Source organism: Ursus arctos, unplaced genomic scaffold (genome assembly GCF_023065955.2).
Source record: "Ursus arctos isolate Adak ecotype North America unplaced genomic scaffold, UrsArc2.0 scaffold_3, whole genome shotgun sequence".
Taxonomy (NCBI): domain Eukaryota; kingdom Metazoa; phylum Chordata; class Mammalia; order Carnivora; family Ursidae; genus Ursus; species Ursus arctos.
In genome coordinates this window covers 67,750,585-67,766,503 of record NW_026622985.1, presented here as the reverse complement: position 1 = coordinate 67,766,503, position 15,919 = coordinate 67,750,585, and the positions used below count along the sequence as shown (strand labels likewise).

General features: G+C 34.2%; 1 protein-coding gene and 1 long non-coding RNA gene across 18 annotated transcripts in view; one reads left to right on the top strand and one right to left on the bottom strand.

Annotated features, from left to right (window-relative positions):
* LOC113263098 (uncharacterized) overlaps nt 1-13,917 on the bottom strand; it is a 62,273-nt gene extending 48,356 nt beyond the window's left edge. Inside the window, exons 1-4 of the long non-coding RNA XR_008956317.1 lie at nt 12,650-13,917; nt 4,515-4,617; nt 3,576-3,694; nt 2,445-2,541 (exon numbers count right to left, since the gene is read on the bottom strand). This is a non-coding gene — a long non-coding RNA (uncharacterized LOC113263098). The remainder of the gene's footprint in view (nt 1-2,444; nt 2,542-3,575; nt 3,695-4,514; nt 4,618-12,649) is intronic.
* Nucleotides 1-15,919, top strand: part of PPP1R3A (protein phosphatase 1 regulatory subunit 3A) — a 131,472-nt gene that overhangs the window by 18,440 nt on the left and 97,113 nt on the right. For all 17 annotated transcript variants that reach the window (XR_008956310.1, XR_008956316.1, XR_008956315.1 and 14 more), the window contains exons 2-3: nt 13,746-13,804; nt 13,917-14,041. Coding sequence is in view for 6 of the 17 variants with exons in the window: in XM_044387732.3 (XP_044243667.2) it covers nt 13,746-13,804; nt 13,917-14,041 (184 nt within the window). In the remaining 11 variants the exon portion in view is untranslated. The remainder of the gene's footprint in view (nt 1-13,745; nt 13,805-13,916; nt 14,042-15,919) is intronic.

The window sequence follows — 15,919 nt, the reverse complement described above, 5'->3', positions numbered from 1 at the left end:
AGAAACCAGACATGAAAGGACACATATTGCATAATTTCACTTGTATGAAATGTCCAAATTAGAGAAATAAATAGAGACAGGAAGATTAGTGTCTCTAGGGCTGGGGGTGAGAAATGAAGAATGATTATAAGGGACATGAGGTTTCTTTTGGGGGTACTGGAAATGTTTGAAGATTAGATTTTGGTGATGGCTGCACGGTTCTAAAAATATACTAAATGTACTAAAAATTAATGAATTGTACACTTAAAGTAAATCAACTTTATGGTATACATAATTAGATAAAGCTGTTAGCTTTAAAAAAATTACTGATTTTGTATGGAGATATGAATTTTATGATAAATAGACTTCTGTAGATCTACTTCTAAGTTTAGGGCTTATGGAATGTAGAAATAGGGTCTGTTTCTCCTGAAATTTAGTAGAGAAGGTACTGTGTTTTAGATAAGGTTAGAATAATAGGGTGGCAAGAAAATGAATTTTGGTAATATATAAAGTCCCACATGAAAGGGTATATTAAAACATAGTTTCTATACATGAAATGTGGACAAGCTTCAAAGGATACTTGAGTACCTCTCCATGAATGCTGTAACTAATTCTGCTGTAGGAATGAAGAATATGTTTGATCCTCTCTTTATGGCATGTTAATTTAAAGATGGAACAACTTTCACTCAATAACATTTTTCTTATTGTTTTAATGGGAAATGTGGATATTACCTTCAAAGTGCAAAATGCTAACATAATAATAACAGCTAATACCTACTAATTGCTTCCTGCATGCCAGACATTGAGTGGTTTAAAACTATTTCTTCATTTAATGTATTACATTGGTATGAATACTTACTCTTCCTAGTTTAATTAAACTTTTTTTTCTTGTGTCTTCTCTCTTGGGCTTTTTTCGGCTTTTTCTCTTTCCCCTCCCACCTTCAGTATAAATGATACTATTCATGTTTCAGAGTCTCAGTTCTTAAAAACCACCATGTAGTTCATGTTGCCCTGCCTTTAGCCAAAAACCAATTTGACATTGGAGAAATATATCAAATCAGATTTTATGCTGAATTTTTACTGATTTATTAAAAATGTTCAAGGGGTTTGTATATGTAAACCTGCACTGAATCCCAGAAATGTGGGCTGAAGGGGAGGAGGTCTTTGAATGTGAAGTGGTAGATTCCACAAGAGTACAGAATCTTTTGTGAAGAGATCTGCAGCAGAGGATGGAAAAAAGAAAACAGTTCACAAAAGGTGTGGGTGAAGGGTGGCAAAGAAGACATGTAATGCAAAATGTGGACATTTGTGAGGGATGCCTCAGTGCATTGCATTAATAATTTGCATATTAAGAAGTCATGAGTCTTCACGTTAATGAATCCCTAACTAGTCTCTGACACAATAGACTGAACTGTCCCTGGAGGAGTCATTATGGCCTATCATGTCAATGAGCCGCATATTAATGACTCTCTTACATGCTCATCAACAGGTAGCCTAATAGGCTCCCATTGAGTTCTTTTTCATTTGCTTTTTAAATGTATCCTCTCCTCCCTTCCTTTTGTAACACTATTGTGAAGAATTGACAAAAAGGTGCATTAAGATGATTTTAATGTGTGACGTAAGTTCACAAAAGCATTAAATTCAGAAATAATGCTTTAAGTCTTACTCCTCTGTCTAGAAAACTTCTCAAATGCAGTTAAATACAAATCCAGTTGGATAATAGAATTCGTACTTGGATTTTAACATAAACCATCCAACTCAATTTACCATATTTCTCTTTTCCCTGATATATCAATTTATGCTGTCATTAGCGTAAGTAAAATAGCTAGTTTGGAAATGTGTTTGTGAAGGTGAATTGCTTGAACATGGAAATGAATTATAACAGATATCATATCATAAACACTCATTAAAACTAAAACAGTAGCTGCTAGTATAAAAAATTAAAAATAAAGAGGAAATAGCGGACACATATTAATTTCATAGCAATAAAGAAATGAGCTAAAAAATGACTTTATAACATTTAAACTTAACAATTCAAGGTAGTTGCAGGAAGGCACTATTTTAACTTTTCTAACATGCTTTGGCACGCCTTGACTTTTGTTGGCCCCAATTATTATATTTAAGATAATTGGTGATTTTTTACAAACATAAAATCTATGATCTCCTATAAAAAATACTGAAGAATTGTTCTTCCATTATTTCCACTGAATTACACACTATCTCGCCTTATTTACTTTCCAGTAGAAGGAAAGAGTACTGACACATGCTTGAAATTCTTTGTCAAGAGACAGAAATGGGTAGAAGCTGGGGGAAAAAGTGGGAGAAGTTTCTTAGCACTTCGTTCCCCATTAAAAACAAACAAACAAACAAACAAACAACCACTTGTAAACATTGCTATTTTGAGAAACAATTGAGGGCAAAGATGCTCAGGTGAGCAGCTACAGGTTGGTACTCTGACCTCATACCTGTCACCCTTCCTTCTGAGAGGTGTCACTTCTTGAATGATTTGATTTCGAAGTCTGGAAGTCTCATGCTCCTTCGTGTTAACTCCGCTTCTTAACCCTTCCAAACATACATGAGATATATCAATTTACATTTTAAATTACTTTTTTTAAAAACAGTTTTAAAACAATAAGTAACGTAAATGCTATAGAGCTTGGATGTCAAAGCCCAGTATTTAACAAACCAAATAACTTAGCAATACTTACATATAGATTCCACAAAGAAAATATGTTTAATCAGAGTTTCTGGAATTGCAATTAGCTGGTTCAGTAGTCCTGACTCTGTGATAGTGACTTTTTACACAACCACAGATAAATCAACATCATTATGAAAAAAAGAATGACTGCAACTTTAGTATCCTTAGGAAAAAAATACACATGACAATACTCTGATAATTTTTAGAAGACAGTGATGGTATAAAACTCTTAGCAATCACTTTGCAGGGGAACTCAGGAGAATAAGGATGCCAGACTTCTGAAGTAGCAGGACTCTCAGCTGAACAATCACTAGTTTCTTGTCACCCACCTACTCCATGGGGGACAATTACTTCCTTTAAGAACTCAAGTAAAATAAGGTCTGTAGGCCAATAAATTTAAGAACTTTTTCTGGTATCCCTCTGATGTGTATTCTTTAGTTTTTCCAGTACTCATTGCTTAAAAACATTCACATTTCTCTCTCAATGGAATATAACTGGCAGGTTGTGGCAGAGTCATCCCTTGAGCCAGGTTTGCGTGTAAGTCTTCTTCACTTAAAATCCATGGATTCTGCTTATAATTATATCTCCCCCCAAAGTAACCTACGACTTTTGGTTTACACTTGGACCTCCAAGACACTACTAAATTCTTCACTAGATGCTCACAATGTAGTGTCTCTTTAGAAAATACACATTGCCACAAAATGGCACATGCTGCCCAGATTCAATCACAGAACTAAATCTAAATAGTCTTTTTTTTTTTTTGTCCTGATTCCTGTGAGGTGAGGTGAGCAAGAAAAAATAGCACCCAGCACTTTGGCATGGCAAGGCAGATTTGAATGGGCAATTCTTAGTAGGAAACCAAGTTACAAAATGAAGAAACTTGGGAAAAGAAACTTACCAAAGGATTCTTCAACAAAGGTATGTTTTCAGTTATTGAAATTTCCAATATTGAGAAGGCATAGTACAATTGTTTTCAGTACGTTTTCAAGATCAAGCACCAAGGCAATGGGCAATGCTCTAATTGAGAAATAGAAAAGATTTTTAGGAATGTGGTAACTCAGCTTTATGGAAAACAGGAAAACGACTCAATAAAGCCATCTGGTCCCTAATGTCATGGCATGTGCTTAGTTTCTTGAATGCTTGAGCTGTTCACTAGAGTTTACTCAAGGGGCTTGTGGTTTGCCATGGTTTATGATTACATTTTATAACTAATAAATGAGCTTATATGATAGGTATTATCCAATACATTTGTTTATCCAACCAGTTGTGATATAGGTAATGTTCTGTTATTTGAAAAGTTTTACCTGGACATAAGTAAAATGATGTGGAAATAAATGATTCTGTAGTCTTTACTACAAACAATGTAAGATTAGCTCATAAACCGTGCAGGTAGCATTTCTATCAATTTGAACTGATAAAGCTGACCACAAGATTTTACCAAGAGCTTATTTTTGACTGTATTGAAATTTTAAGTTAACAGCTATTTCTACTGATGATACTAGCATTTTTATTTTTTAAAAAATAGTTTAAGAAATTTTCAAATTAAACATTTCAAAATTATATTCATATATTTAATAGCAAAACTGAGAAGAGCAAGTTCATTTCGATTTGAGCAATAAAAGGGTTGATGGGTAGTGGCCACCTGGCTGGGTGGAGAAGGTTCACAGAGTTGAATCTGGTCTCAGCAAGGAAATCCCTTGATCTGTTATCAGTGCTTGCCATGGGTGCTAGAGAGAAAGGCCAGCATGAGGGTATTGTATTTGATATCCCTAATCTAATTTAGAGCCTTCACTTTGAAGATAAGGAATGTGATGCCCACAAAAACCATGTTCCTTACCATATTAGTTATTAGTCTCCAGATTCAGCATTGAAGGGAATATAAAGCCATTTAAAATTGTTGATGTTTTTTCTTTGAGATTATTTCTTGCTTCTTTGAATCCCTGTTAATAAGGCAGAGATGTCTTCATTTTATTGTCCTTTCTTTATCATCAAGGAACTGAATGTAATTTGTCTTTTCAATCTAAATTCCTTCTGCATCATGCCTTTAAATTTTTTTCCCTTAGATACTTCTGCTCACAATTAGAAATTTATATCTTTAATTCTCTCTCTTTTGATCAAATATTTTTCTTCTGTTTTCGGTTCTACTCCTGATCAAGAGAAGACTACTGGTATTATGACACCAAAGGAACAGATATTAAGCTCTAGTAGTTAGTTAATGTATTATGAACATTACCCCTCGTTAAGTACAAGCTTTTGCTTTCCTCCATCCTCTAATTCAGAAGTGGCTAAAAAAAATCACAATACTAGAAAGTGAATTTTCAGGAAAATATCACTATAAAATTACAGAAATAAATAGTATACAATATGTAATTATTATTCCAGGAAAGCCTTTTCAGTATTTCTAGAAGTAGCCATTTATCAGTGCCAACATCAATGCTAATGTACTCTTTTTAGTGTCTTAAAAAAGAACCTCAAAGAGGCGCCTATTTTTTCTAATTTAAAAGCTCTCCATTTATTTTCCTTTCTTTCTTTAAGGGAGGAGGATAGAGGAAACAAAATGAGACCAAAGAGGGCAGGCTGAACTGCTTGGGAAGTTCAACATTTATTTACTTTTTAGCTGTTTCTCTCAGAGTGAAAGGTGGTGCCCAAGAATTCCAAATTTGATTCTCTCTGAGCAATGCGGAACACCTTGCGGCAGTGTTAAGGAGACACAAATACAAGTCACGACTCACTTTGGAGATGATCCTTTTTTATGCCAACTTTTTTATTCCTCTTGGAACAGAGTTACACTTTTGCTCCTACCACCCAATCCTGACATTTACCCGGACTGGCTGGGTAATTCCATCACATCAGACTCAGATTGTGTGGAACAGGTCTCTGAGAGGTTTCACTCACATTTTAAGAGGCGTATGAGCTTTTTAGCACAATGGCATTACAGGACCTTAGCAAAACCATATCATTACTTATACAAAAATGACTACATTTCAACAGTGTTAAAATTAACCTCAAAAGCAGAAGTGCCACATACCCAGAATCTGTAGTGGTACAGTAGTACTAACATGGTGCCTAAATCTTGACACTGAATAAATAAAAGAAAGTGTGGATCAACATTCTCATGCACACTGTATTTGCAGAGGACACTTTTAAATAAAAGGTTACTTTTGCTGAAGATCTTGTGATTTTTCTTTGTAGGATCGTCCTCTGAGAAGGGCATTGTAAAAACAACTAAGCAAGTATGCTATCATGGGTTGCAAATTTTACTCTCGAAAGTAGTTTGTGAATTCAAGATATGAGAGAATATAGGGTAAACATTAAAAACTACAGATAACTCCAAGTAAAAGGAAAAGGTTGGCACTTGGGTACCATGGTAGTGTAGAATGTGTTTACCATATGTTTCTAATAACAATAATAATAAACAATAGTGATAATGATAAATTTTTTCAACACTTCCATGTATTGAGGACTATGCTAAATAATTGCCCTGTATAAGGAGGAGGCAATATTTTGGAGAAAACTGAGGCATAGAGAGGTTGAGTATCATGTCTGAGGTCACGTGGCTAGTAAGTGGCTTAGTCAGTGGTAAATAACAGGAAAGAATGAGATTTGCATCCAGGTCTTTCTGCTCTTTTTCACTCTGGACTGACCCTTTACGAAAGAACATTGACATGGTGACCAAGAAACTTGAATATAGTTCTAGGTTAGCTACTAGTTAGTGTGTGTGACTTCTGCCATATTGTTTAACTAGGCTTCAGTTTCTCTCTCTGTAACATGATGGGTTGGGACTATCCAAGTATGAGGCCTCTTATAGATCCGAGATCCTATGAATTGGAGGAGTTTGGCATAAAAAGGAACATAAACTTTCTGAAATTACATGAAGCTCAGAGGTAGAGAGTCTATAGAGCTGATTCAAGTTTTGAGTGATTAACTGCTGACTCAGAAACACAAATTATTGTTTTTCTGTTAACTTACTAGGTTGCAAATACATTTCAATTCCCACTTTATCAATTTATCATTTTATTCTTTAAGGCACATAAACTGCTCTGTTTTTCAATGTATTTATTTTGGGGGTATATGTGATACATAAACAATTATTTTCTTTTATGCATAGAACTGCCGCCCTCCTTACATAATTGAATGTGAACTGCTGAAAATTCAGAGACATAAGGAGGCACTTCCTGTATCACTTTCCTGGATTCTTAGAGTGTCTTCCTGTAGCCCTGATAGGAGGGAGCAGTTAGATCAGATGTTTTCAAACACTAGAGCATCTCTGAGGTTCTACTAAAAAATGCAGATTCCTACTCCCCACTCCAGACATGCTGATTCAGATGTGGTTTTGGGCCTTGAAAGCAGCATTTGTAATGAGTACCAGGCCATTTTCATATAGAAGGTCCGTGATCCACATTTAAGTTTGTGCCTGTTCAGCTGGCTGACCACCAATCAATACCCTGGGTTTCAATCTCTCATTCTTCTTAAATTGTATGTTAAATTTGTTGACATGTTTAGAATAACTTTTTTACTGATAAGGCATTTGTACATGATGCCTTACATTTAGAATTACTGCTCCCCTCTTCTCTAACTAGTGTTATTTCTTATTTGGTTTTCAAGTTAGAGGCCAAATCCTCCTGGGCACTTTTCCTAGCCCATATGACCCCTCACTGAGCACACACTTATTACAGTGCTAGGTTATTCTTTATTTAGTTGTCTGGCTTCCCCACTGGTTTGTGAGCACTTTGACAGCAGGGACTCTGTCTTATTCATTTCAATGATCTAGTACAGTATTTGGAAATTTGTGAGCACAAAAATATTTGTTAAATGATGACTGAATTAATTAACTAATATGGATTCCTATATATTTGAAGTTACTATTATATTTCATATGGATCATTACCTATTAGAAACCAATAATTTCTTTATATATTCAAAACACATTCATTATCTACTTGAGGCCATCACATAAAATTTCAATGTTATGTCCCATTTCTTTGAAGTGGGGGAAAATTTTAATTGTCAAGACGATGTAAGCCTTTGTGCAATGATATTATGAGAGAGAAAAAAAACAATAAAATCTGGGCATTTTTCATTCAATAAGCACTAATTTTCACTTCCCATTTGGTCAAAAGCTCAAAGGCCTTCTAAGCCTAACACATTTCCTCAATAAACTCATTGCTTTCCTTCCCCCTTACTTCTCCTCCTGAATTCTCTATCTCAGATGATGCTAGTTCCATCCTTTTAAATTCTCAAAGGAGAAACCTCTGCATTAGCCTTTATTTCTCTCCACTCTTAAGCGTTTTCTAAATAGTAGGAAAGCATGTTACAAAATCATAGCAAACAAACAAGGAGTAGGGGAACAAGGTTTGGGACCAGGAGGGCCAACTAAAGCAGAGATATGACTCTCCTTATTGCCTATCATTGAGAGAAGGGACAGTCTCCATAGCAACACCCAATGGACTCAGCGCACTGAGATACATCACGTCTTTATCGGGGTTTGCAAATCTGGCCTCACATCAAAATCATCTTGGGAGATTCCCAGCTCTTTCTCCATTCCCTCCCCACCTCCATGTACAGGTTTATTAATTTAAAACTTACAGAGATCGGATAGGAAAGGCGATTTGGGGAACTGTTAGGAGCTATAGTATTCATGGGAGAAGGGAGGGACAAGGTAGCAGGGCTCCTGAACAACGGAAATGCTTAAAGTTCCTTTATGAGCTTGATCTCTAGTTCCTTAGAAATTCTTCTAGATAGAATGCCCAAATCTAGCAAAACTAGTAAGCTACTACTTATAGGCTGGCTACAAGTAGAATGTTATGGACCCAGGTCAACAGTGTGGATGGGAAGGCATTTTATTTTTCCCCAGTGAAGGACTAGAATAAAAGCCAGGAACCGAAGCATAACTTGTGGGTCCTCTGTCCAAGCATGTGAGATTAGGGAGGAAGGTGCTTCTCATGGGTACCTGAGATACCGTAGTCTTCTTGTGGCTCATCGTACCCAGGTTTTCCTTAGAGAATGTACCTTCCATAGATTGGTTCTGAAATGGACATCTGACCATGTGTCTCTCCCACTGAACTCCCTTTCCCCACCACTCCCTGCAGTGATTAAAAAGTGCATAAAGAATTCAGCCCCACTCTGCTTGGCATGCTAAGCACTTTAAAACCTACTCAAAAACAAATTGATGATTACCAGAGGGGAGGTGGGCAGGGGGATGGGTTATTTAGGTGATGGGGATTAAGGAGGGCACTTGTGATGAGCACCTGGTGTTGTATATAAGTGTTGAATCACTAAATTGTACACCCGAAATTAATATTACACTGTATGTTAACTAACTGGAATTTAAATAAAAACTCACTTAAAACAAAACTACTCAAACTAACTCAAACTAACTCTGTTTCTTGGCATTCTTTCCCCTCAATACAATCTAAACTGTCTGAACATTTCATTGTTCCTGAATGTGTCTCTTTTTTTGTGCTTTCTACCCTTAAATCTTATACCATTCGTTATTGCCTCTGTTTGGAATGACCTTACCATTCTTCTCTAATTGCCAAACTCCTACTTTCTATATCATATTCCATAATTTATTATAATACTTATCACTTATTATATTATAATAATTGCCTGTTAATGTGTCTATTTCCATCATTACCTTTTAGCTTCCTAAAAGTAAGACATTATAGTTTATTCATCTTTGATTTCCCAGTGTTTATTATTATGAGAGTGGGTGATCAAAATATCTTCTAGAAGAATGAACGACCCTTCTTATGATTAAATAATATGAAAGACTATATTATATGATGTAAGATGCAGTGGAAAGAAACTTTCTCCACAAAATACATATCTTTTTGACTTTTTAATTTCTAAGTTTATAAAATTTTAAAATGTTGTTTAATTATTTGAAGTCATAATTAAAAGCATTGTCCTGAACTTTGGAAGGGTTAAAACTTGAGCATTATAAGACAAAGAGGTAAAGAGAAGGGAAGAGCATTTATTCAACAGCATTTAATATGCCATTAGTATGGGTCAGGCATTGTGTTAGCCACTGGGAATACAAATAAATAAGAAAATTCCTTGCTTAAAAATGGCTCAGGTAACATAAAAGGGAGACTAGAAACATTCAATAATGCTTTTCATTTCTATGACAATTGTGTACAGTTCTAGACCCTATCATCAACCATCAAGTGCTTTGTCTTTTCCCCTGATTCTTCTAAAGTTGTTTTAATTATACTCTTTAGATGTAATTGGTCATATGACAGGCACTCTGAATTTCAGAGTGGGATTTTATCTAAAGACATTCCCTAATCTAAGCCAGAGAGCAACTCATTTGTCTTAATAAGTTATATGAAACTAGAATTTAACTAGATATTTTAAATAATGTAATAAGCACCTGCAAAACTACCACTCAAAACAACAACCAACTTCTAATCACTTCCTTTCTTCATCCCTTACCCCAACTTGCCCAACCTGATGTAACCATAATCTTGAAAATCAAGCTTTCTTGTTTATACACCTTTTTAGTATATTCTGTTTTCCTTGAGATATGAATATATATATATATAGAGTTTGAATATATATTCATATATATTATATAACTACTAATATTATATATAAATTATTATATATATTATATATAAATTATTATATATATTATATATAAATTATTATATATATTATATATATAAATTATTTTAGTAGTTTTTAGCTTATAAAAAAAAGAACATCCTCTGATGTAATGTTTTGGGACTATTCATTTAATGTTATGTTACTAAGATTTATCCATATTGTTATATGTCTCTGTGGTTTATTAATTTTGAGTGCTATGTAATATTCCTTTTTATGATATGTCATAGTTTTGTGTCTCTCTTCTGTTGGTGGGCATTTGGATTGTTTCAAGTTTGTATACTTGACAGCAATTTTTATCAATTAAATGGATATTAAAATAGTAACTCCTTGTGGTCTTGATTTACATTTCTCTATTCTCTAACAATACTGCCTATCCATTTATGTGCTTACTGGCTATATCAAGTTTCTCTTCAGTTAAATGTCTGTCCCTCTCCCCTGATTCTATGAAAATGTGCTTTCTTATTGATTTGTGGGAGTTCTTTATATATTCTTGATCCTTTTTTTGTGTTGACTTTAGGTAACACATGCATTTTATCCTAGTTTATATTTTTCTCTTATAAAGCTGTCTTTTAATGAACAAGTTTTAAATTTCAATATAGTTAAACTGACAATCTTTTTTTATAGCCACTTTTTTTCTTCTTATTTAAGAAAACATTTCCAACTCTGAAGTCTGTAAGATATTCACACATATTTTCTATTAAGAATTTCAAGGTTTTGGGGTGCTTGGGTGGCACGGTTGTTTGAGTGTCCGACTCTTGGTTTTGGCTCAGGTCATGATCTTAGGGTAGTGAGATCAAGTGCCCCCTTGGGCTCCATGCTCAGCATAGAGTCTGCTTGAGGATTTCTCTCCCTTTTCCTCTTCCCCTCCTTCTGCTCGTGCTCTGTCTCTCTCTAAAATAAATAAATAAATCTTTAAAAAAAAAGAATTTCAAGGTTTTTGACATTTCAGATCTTAATCCATCTGGAGTTGATTTCTGAATATATGTTGTGCTAATTTCATCTTTTCTCATAGAAGCAGCCATTTTCCCTATTTTCATTCATTAAACAATCCCTTATTACCTGCTATGTGATATACCATGTTTGCCATATACCCAAGTTCTAGATATGTGCAAATCTGTCACTAAGCTCTTGATCCACGTCTGTCTCCATACCACCATAACTGTCTTAAATAACTAAAACTTCATAAGATCTCTCAAAATCAGGTAGAGCAGGTTTCTCCTCACAACTATGTCTCAGAAATGTTTCATCTATCTTCAGTCCTTTAGTCTTCTCTTTAAGATCATATTTTCAAAGTTTGTATAAAAACTGTTGTGGATTTTTAAAAAGATTGTATTTATTTATTTGAGATAGAGAGAGAGCAAGAAAGAGCCCAAGCAGGGGGAGTGGCAGAGGGAGCGGGAGAAGCAGGCTCCCTGCTGAGCAGGGAGCCTGATGTAGGGCTCCATCCCAGGACCCCAAGGTCATGACCTTAGCCAAAGGCAGATGCTTAACCAACTGAGCCACCCAGGCACCCCAAAAAATTGTTGTGGAATTTTGATTAGAATTGGATTGAATTTTAGATCAATTTGGGAGAGAATTAATAGTTTAATATATCTTCTTCCTATCTATGAACATGGTATGTATCCCAATTTTTTTAGGTTTTTAGTATTTCTTGATACAACTTTATTCTTTTCCTTGTAGGAGTCTTACAAATCTTCTATTAGTTTTCTTCATAGATATTTGGTATAATATTTAAATTTCATATATATCAGCTTCTCTTTCTTGTATTTATCCCTGAATCTAAGATTTTTCTCCTATATTTATGTATTTACATGTTTTATAAGACACCAATATAATAATACACAGTTATAACTAATTTTTTGTCCCCCAAATTAGTTAAAACCAGGTTTATTTCCTTTTGATGCAATCATTTTTAAAAATTGAAGTACCTTAGAGAATTAAATTAGAAAAATGATTGATAGCATTTTGGTTAGTCAACAACAGGAGACTTTAAATGGCTATGATTTTCCCTGTACAAAGGAAATTTTCAACACTGTTATAGAGCAAAAAAGGAAGCAGGAACAACTAAATGATGTTTAATGGTTTATATATTTTTAAGCCCCTATAAGGCATGTATTTGGAGAAGGTAAAAATGCATCAACTTGCAGTTAGATTCCACAAAACTAAATCTTTGCATAGTTATTGGCCTCATTAAACAATGCAGATTTATAGATTCAGTATCAATTATGTAAATACTATATTTTTCCAATGATGTTGTACTTATGTAGAAACATTATTTTTTTTTCGTGGACCCACTGGAAAATACCAAATATTTTTGGTAAAGTTAAATTAAACACATAAATATATACAAAACTGAATTACCTTCTCATGTAGTCCAGATGGAAGAATTTGCAGTTTTCTCATGATTTGTTGAAAAAAGACTGGCTTTCCTGGGATTTGGATCAACATTATCCATGCAATGAAGAGTAGACTCTATTACACAACTTTATCGCCATTGCCAACTGTCTAGATGCATTTTAGTGAAGAAAAAAAGTTATCGAGAAAAGTCATTATAAGAAAATTCAGCTGAGACAATACAAGAAAATGTGGACACTGGGCCAATCACTTCTGATAGATTGACTTATGGCATAACTATACACAAAGTGAGCTTTTTCACTAGCATTTTTCTTGCTGAGTGTCATGGACAAATCTAAATTCTAATAATTCCACAAATACACCTACAAATAGAGTACATTTGAAAGAAAAATATATTTATCTTCCTTAATCACTATGCAGAAAATTATCATAAAGGAAGTATAACCCAACTCATTTTAAAGAAAGAAAATACAAGCTTTCATATGAGCAATCTGAAGTGTTGGTTGTAAAATGTGCCTGTGGCAATATACATATAAAGCCTTTGAACTGAGTATAAATTTAGCTGCCTTTCAGTTTTTAGTAAGTTTGTTTTTTTCGCCATTCCTGGAGAGAGAGAGTTAATGGTATATCTACCCAACTGAAAGAATTTTGAATAGAATGGAACACAAAAAAATTAATAATTGGAACATTAAAAAGCAATTTCCACGACCACAAATGGACTGTCAGTTCATAAAACTTTATCATTTAAACCAAGAGAAAAATGTTCTCACTTGCAAAGATTAAATTCATGAATGATGGAATAATCGACATCTACATATATCTTTACTTCGGTTATGTAAGTTTTAAATATAGGCAATAAATCTTATTTAGAAATACGTCATTGTGGAAATTCTTTAAAAACTTTTCTACTACTAGTAATTTACTATTGAATTATTCTAAGAGATCAATTTTATTTAAAAAGCATACCAAGTAATGCAAGAAAATATGAAAGATTATATAATATTTACTGGGATTGTTATTCATTTGAATTTTCCCCATACAAAAATACTTAGAAGACATAGTCTCAGAAAACATTTATAACATTTTGTTTTAAATTTGACAGTAAAGAAGAATCATTAGTAACATCAGATGAGAATAACTTTGAGAATTCAAAGATTACAGGTAATATTTTTTATTGGAGTTTTCAATTGAATTTTTAAACAAAATTTGTGTCTTTTGTTAAATCCTACGATGATAACAATCTTACATGGCTACAATTGTATTAACTTTGCAGATACCTATATCCCAACAATTGTTTGTTCTCATGAGGACAAGGAAGATTTGGAAACCAGTAATCAAAATGTAAAAGATGTAAACAGGGAACATGATGAACGTAATGAAAAAGAATTAGAGTTGATGGTAAGTGTTCTGGTTGCCACGGTATTACAGACGATGAATCCATTTATGCTTCAAAGATGCTGCAATGCCTGCCTTTCAATAGCTTCAACTAATATAATTTGCAAATGTGAAAGCACAGCCTATTCTGTCCTTGCATCTCTAGCTTGATCAACAAGGCACTTTGATTTCAGTATGTTGCTTCTGGTCTCTGCAGTGGTAAATTAATGACATTCATTTCTTATCTCTTTACCAGCGGCTCTGAGTAATAGTTTGTAGGAATTATAGAAGAGGTAGCACTATCCTGATGTGCATTTCTAATCTTTGTGACAAGTGTACACTTAGCATAAACTCGTCTGTAAAATGAGAGAGCTGGACTAGATGATTGTTAGAGTCTGTCCAGCTTTTCAAGTCTGATTCCTGCATTTAGCAGCATTTTTTAAAAACTTACTTCCATCTTTGTGAGAATCTCACAGTTCTATATCATTGGAAAGTATTAAATTACCAAATGAGGAGAAAATAGCCTGTGCTATATTTTTTAAACAGGAAACAAATTCAATACTGTACAATTTAATATTAAATTTGTTATCATAAATTTCACACTTGGTAGACATTCAATCTATTTGGAATTTTTTGGGGAATGGTTTAGATAGCATTTTTATCACAAAGGAAGAAATGGGAGTAAATGAGTCACATAATGCAATTTATCCTTTACTGTATTTGGTTGGAGCTCATATCATTAGGATACATGGATTCATAATCATCCAAGATTAAAATGACATTTGCCTCTTCAAGTGTCAGTGCTGAAACAGAAAAGAAATAGAGCTCATCTCTTCCCCCACATTTTCCACCTTTTCTATAGTGATATGGAAGCTGCATCACTAAAGTATGCAATTTACTTTGCTCCAACTTTAAGAAACTACAAAGTTGTCACCCATTGTGAGAATTCTCACCAGCTGAAAGTTAACATCGCCATTTTTTTTTCAAACCACAGAATATAATGAAAGGGCCCTGAAAAATCACATGCTTCACCAATACACCTCATTACAATGAGCAGGCTCAAATATAAAAGTTTGTTTAGAAGTTACTGAGATTGTACATCCAATAAATGAACAGGGAGCTGTAATTTAGATGCTAATTTGCTCCATGCTGATGTTAATGCATAAAACAATGAAGCTCTATAATAGATGGAAATACAACCAAATCTGTGGAACCCACAGGCATTGGCTTATAAGACAGCTGTGCAGTTGACAAGTAACATGAGCCTTATGTGAGAAGAAGGGGAAAACGTAAGATTTGCATATAATTATTGAGATCATGCAAATGTCAGTTATGAGGAGAAAAAAAAAAAAACACAGGCATCTCACTGTTAAATCCTGACAGTTGGCATCACTGAAGAGCTCAAATACATTTGAGTACCAGTTGGCAGAGGGTCATTAAAACAGAATTTGCAGAGACATTAACTCCCTCACTTTTCTTTGAGTGACGTTTTGCTATTAATAGTTTGCAGAGGCTTTGCAGAAAACATATTAATAAGAGAAACTGTAATAGGGGCACCTACAGCAAGTATAAATGCAGCAAGGGGCACCCAGGAAGCTGCTCTCTAATTGATTAGCATGGAGCTATCAATGTGTATATCCTAAGTGAGGAGAAAGTGCAATGACAAGCAAGAATAGTTGAATAATACAATGTGATATTTGGAAGCTGGGAAGGAGAGTGATTAATTTTGGTTCCTCTTCTTATTAATCTCATTCCCAAGCCATAGCCTAAAAGGATCCCCCCAAAACATCCGGCTTTTAGAATTTATACAAAATCCACAGATGAAATGAATCAAGGAAATCTACCAGTTAATTGCTAGCCCCACTAATGAAACCTATCTAATTCATTTTGTATATTTAAAAT